The sequence below is a fragment of the Octopus bimaculoides genome, chromosome 22 (genome assembly GCF_001194135.2).
Source record: "Octopus bimaculoides isolate UCB-OBI-ISO-001 chromosome 22, ASM119413v2, whole genome shotgun sequence".
In the NCBI taxonomy this organism is placed as follows: domain Eukaryota; kingdom Metazoa; phylum Mollusca; class Cephalopoda; order Octopoda; family Octopodidae; genus Octopus; species Octopus bimaculoides.
The window spans coordinates 29,028,587-29,032,324 of record NC_069002.1 but is presented as its reverse complement, the minus strand read 5'-3'; the positions used below and the strand labels follow the sequence as shown (position 1 = coordinate 29,032,324).

The following is a 3,738-nucleotide window of genomic DNA, read 5'->3' as shown; positions in this document are numbered from 1 at the left end:
GGGGGGGGGGGGAGATTCAATCAGTAATTTGATCTGGGATGTGGAGAGCCTGGAACCATGAATATGTGATGGGATTACCATCCTCTAAAAGCAAAAATCCTCAGAGCTCAAGTTAAATTTGAGAAGATTCCTCTCACCCCATCAGAGCCCACTGCAGGCCTCAAAAGCTTCAAGCAACATTTATTTTTATTATTTCTATATATACCTAAGGTGGTGAGCTGGCAGAATCGTTAGCACAGTGAGTAAAATGCCCAGCAGCATTTCACGTTCTGAGTTCAAATTCCGCTGAGGTCAACTTTACCTTTCATCCTTTTGGTGTTAATAAAGTAAGTACCAGTTGCATATGAGGGTCAATCTAATTGACTAGATCCCCCCACAAAAAAATTTCAGGCCTAGTGCCTATTGTAGAAAGGTTTATTTCTATACACCAAAGCAGTAATCTGGTAGAATCATCAGACAAAATGCTTAGCAGCATTTTTTTCTGGTTCTTTCCATTCTCAGCTCAAATTCCTCCAAGATCAACTTTGCCTTTCATCTTTTCGGGGTTGATAAAGTAAGTACCAGTTGCATACTGGGGTTGCAGACCTTGAACTTATAATGGTATGGTTTCTATAAACCACATTTTATGGAGCTGCAAGGTAATGGTACCTGTGATAGATTGGCATTCAACAGACAATTTAACTCACTATTTTACTTGTTTCAGTCATTTGACTGCAGCCATGCTGGAGCACCGCCTTTAGTCGAGCAAACTGACCCCAGGACTTATTCTTTGTAAGCCTAGTACTTGTTCTATCAGTCTCTTTTGGCGAACTGCTAAGTTACGGGGATGTAAACACACCAGCATCGGTTGTCAAGCGATGTTGGGGAGACAAACACAGACACACAAACATATACACACACATACATATATATATATATATATATACATATATATGACGGGCTTCTTTCAGTTTCCGTCTACCAAATCCACTCACAAGGCTTTGGTCAGCCCGAGGCTATAGAAGAAGACACTTGCCCAAGGTACCATGCAGTGGGACTGAACCCAGAACCATGTGGTTGGTAAGCAAGCTACTTACCACACAGCCACTCCTGCACCAACTATTTAATCTAATAAAACCAGACTTAAGTGCCACTTATTCTTAAGAAACTTTTGAAAATTATTGGAATTACTGGTTACTTTTTTTTTTAAAAAAACTCAAAAATAATAGACTCGTTAGAAAAATAAATGTCATTAATGACTTACAGTTTTATTTGTTGTGATAATTTTCCAGAATATTTCTCATCAAAATATTTTGCAGCTTGGGAGAGAACGAGGGGGCTGTCTTTAGCTGAAGCTTCATAAACACCAAGGATTAAACTTTTACCCTGAGGAGTAGAGAGAAAAATAGATGAGTGTAAATAATATATTGTCATTGTTGTTGTCATCACCATCACCATTTGATAGCCATCTTCCATGCTGGCATGTGTTGGACTGTTTGATAGAATCCAGTGGGTCCCTGGACTACATTATGCTGCCTTGGCAAGGTTTCTATGTCCGGATGCCCTTCCTAATGCCAACTATTTTACATCTGGGTACAGTGGATTAACACATACTTTAAGAAATTATTGTTTTGTATATTTAATTATTTATGTTAAGATTTTATTTACTCCATGTACCCACATGGGGATTAATACATATTACATATTGGGTACCTTTTTTCTCATAGCACCAGCACTGGTGGCATCACCATGCAACTTCTTTTTTTTGCTTAACTGCTAAGTTACAGGGGCTAAACAGGCCACACTTGTTGTCACGTGGTGGTGGGGTAGGACAAACACAGCACAAAAAAAACACACAGTGGCTGTGTGGTAAGTAGCTTGCTTACCAACCACATGGTTTCGGGTTCATTCCCACTGCGTGGCACCTTGGGCAAGTGTCTTCTACTATAGCTTCAGACCGACCAAAGCCTAGTGAGTGGATTTGGTAGACGGAAACTGAAAGAAGCCCGTCGTATATATGTATATATATATTATGATTGACCGTTGACTGAGCACTATTCAATTTTTTTTCTCCCAATTTTTTTTTTTCTCCGTGTTTTTCTCCTTGTCCCTGTATTCTTTCTGTTGAAGAGCGTAGCTCGAAACGTCAAACACTTTCCGTATTCCCGAGCGTCATACTAATACATCCTTTTGTTGTTTACACCACCTGTCCTCGTCTGTTGTTGTTTTTTCGTACATTCTCCCATATATATATATATATATATATATGTATGTGTGTGTGTGTTTGTGTGTGTGTCCCCAACATCGCTTGACAACCGATGTTGGTGTGTTTACATCCCCGTAACTTAGCGGTTCGGCAAAAGAACCGACAGAATAAGTACTAGGCTTACAAAGAATAAGTTCTGGGGTCAATTTGCTCAACTAAAAGCGGTGCACCAGCATGGCCGCAGTCAAAATAACTGAAACAATTAAAAGAGTAAAAGAGTACACCTAGACATACATATGTCTAATTTTCTCAAAAAAAGGCAAAAATAAATTAATTCTATAATTTTTTACCTAAAAAAGTGCAACACATCAAGTATTTGCACACAAGAGAAAAAGACAACACTGTTTCTAATTTAGGTAATAAAGCTAGCAGATTTTGAGGGGAGGGGTTAATAAATACCGTTGAAAATTTATCTGCAATAACTGCATTTATAAAGTATTTAATTATAAAAGATATGACCTTTTTTTTTTAAATACCGAACGGATAGGAGGGTTATTCTGAATAAATTAGGAATAAAAGGGTTTCAAAGTTTAAAGAAAAGGAAAACAAAAAATGGTTGAGAAACCCTTCACTATAGGCACAAGCCCCGAAATTTGGGGGAAAGAAGGAAGGGGTAAGTCGATATCATTGACTCCTGTGCTGAACTGTTATTTATTTTACCAACTCCGAGAGGATGGGAATTTGAACGCAGAACGTAAAGAGCCGGAAAAGAATGCTGCAAAACGTTTTGTCCGACGCTCCAACGATTCTGCCAGCTCCGTCACCTTAGATAATTGTAAAATGATAGTGAAAGTCGGTCACACCCGAAAAAATCCCCGAAGTAAAACAAGCACAGCTTAAAAAAGATCGCTAAACAAGCTAATACCAAAGAATTGGTTGGAAATGAACTGACCCCAGAATTGCCCACGTTTATAAAATTCCCATAGAACAACATTGATATTGTTTATTCTCGTGTAAATTTCGTTTTATTTGTAATTTTTCATTTTTTAGGTACCCAGACAGGCTTTAGAAGAGACATGCTTGAGTAATGAATGAATCATGTTATTTTATCAACGATACGTTAAAATTATTGTTATAAGACAGTGTCTTGGTGGTCACCTCCTGACATAGAAAGCATCCTTATATGCCTGTCTATCGCCTAGTGTATTTGTTTATTTATCAATCACTCGATATAGTTATACATCGAACATTGAATAAATCTACTAATTCGGGTTTTCTTTCTTTTTTTTTTTTTTCCTGTTCATCCATCCATTTATCTATCTTGTCTCAATTGCATGAGTGTGCATACACACATACACAGAGGTTTGGCGATGCAAGCATGAAAAATAGAACTCAAAACACGAGTATATATATAGGCTATTTTTTTATTCGTATTTAGCAGAAGCAACAGAGCGACACACACATAGATATAACAGTGGTTTCTAAGTACTTTAATGAAGGAAAATGTTAGGGATAGACAGACGGGTAGAGAAGCAGAGATAAAGATCGCTGCC

At 37.9% G+C, this 3,738-nt stretch overlaps 1 protein-coding gene across 1 annotated transcript in view; it reads right to left on the bottom strand.

Annotated features, from left to right (window-relative positions):
* The window catches only part of LOC106876828 (uncharacterized), a 51,591-nt gene that overhangs the window by 46,500 nt on the left and 1,353 nt on the right, over nucleotides 1-3,738 (bottom strand). Inside the window, exon 2 of the mRNA XM_052975681.1 lies at nucleotides 1,244-1,365. Coding sequence (XP_052831641.1) covers nucleotides 1,244-1,365 — 122 coding nt within the window. The remainder of the gene's footprint in view (nucleotides 1-1,243; nucleotides 1,366-3,738) is intronic.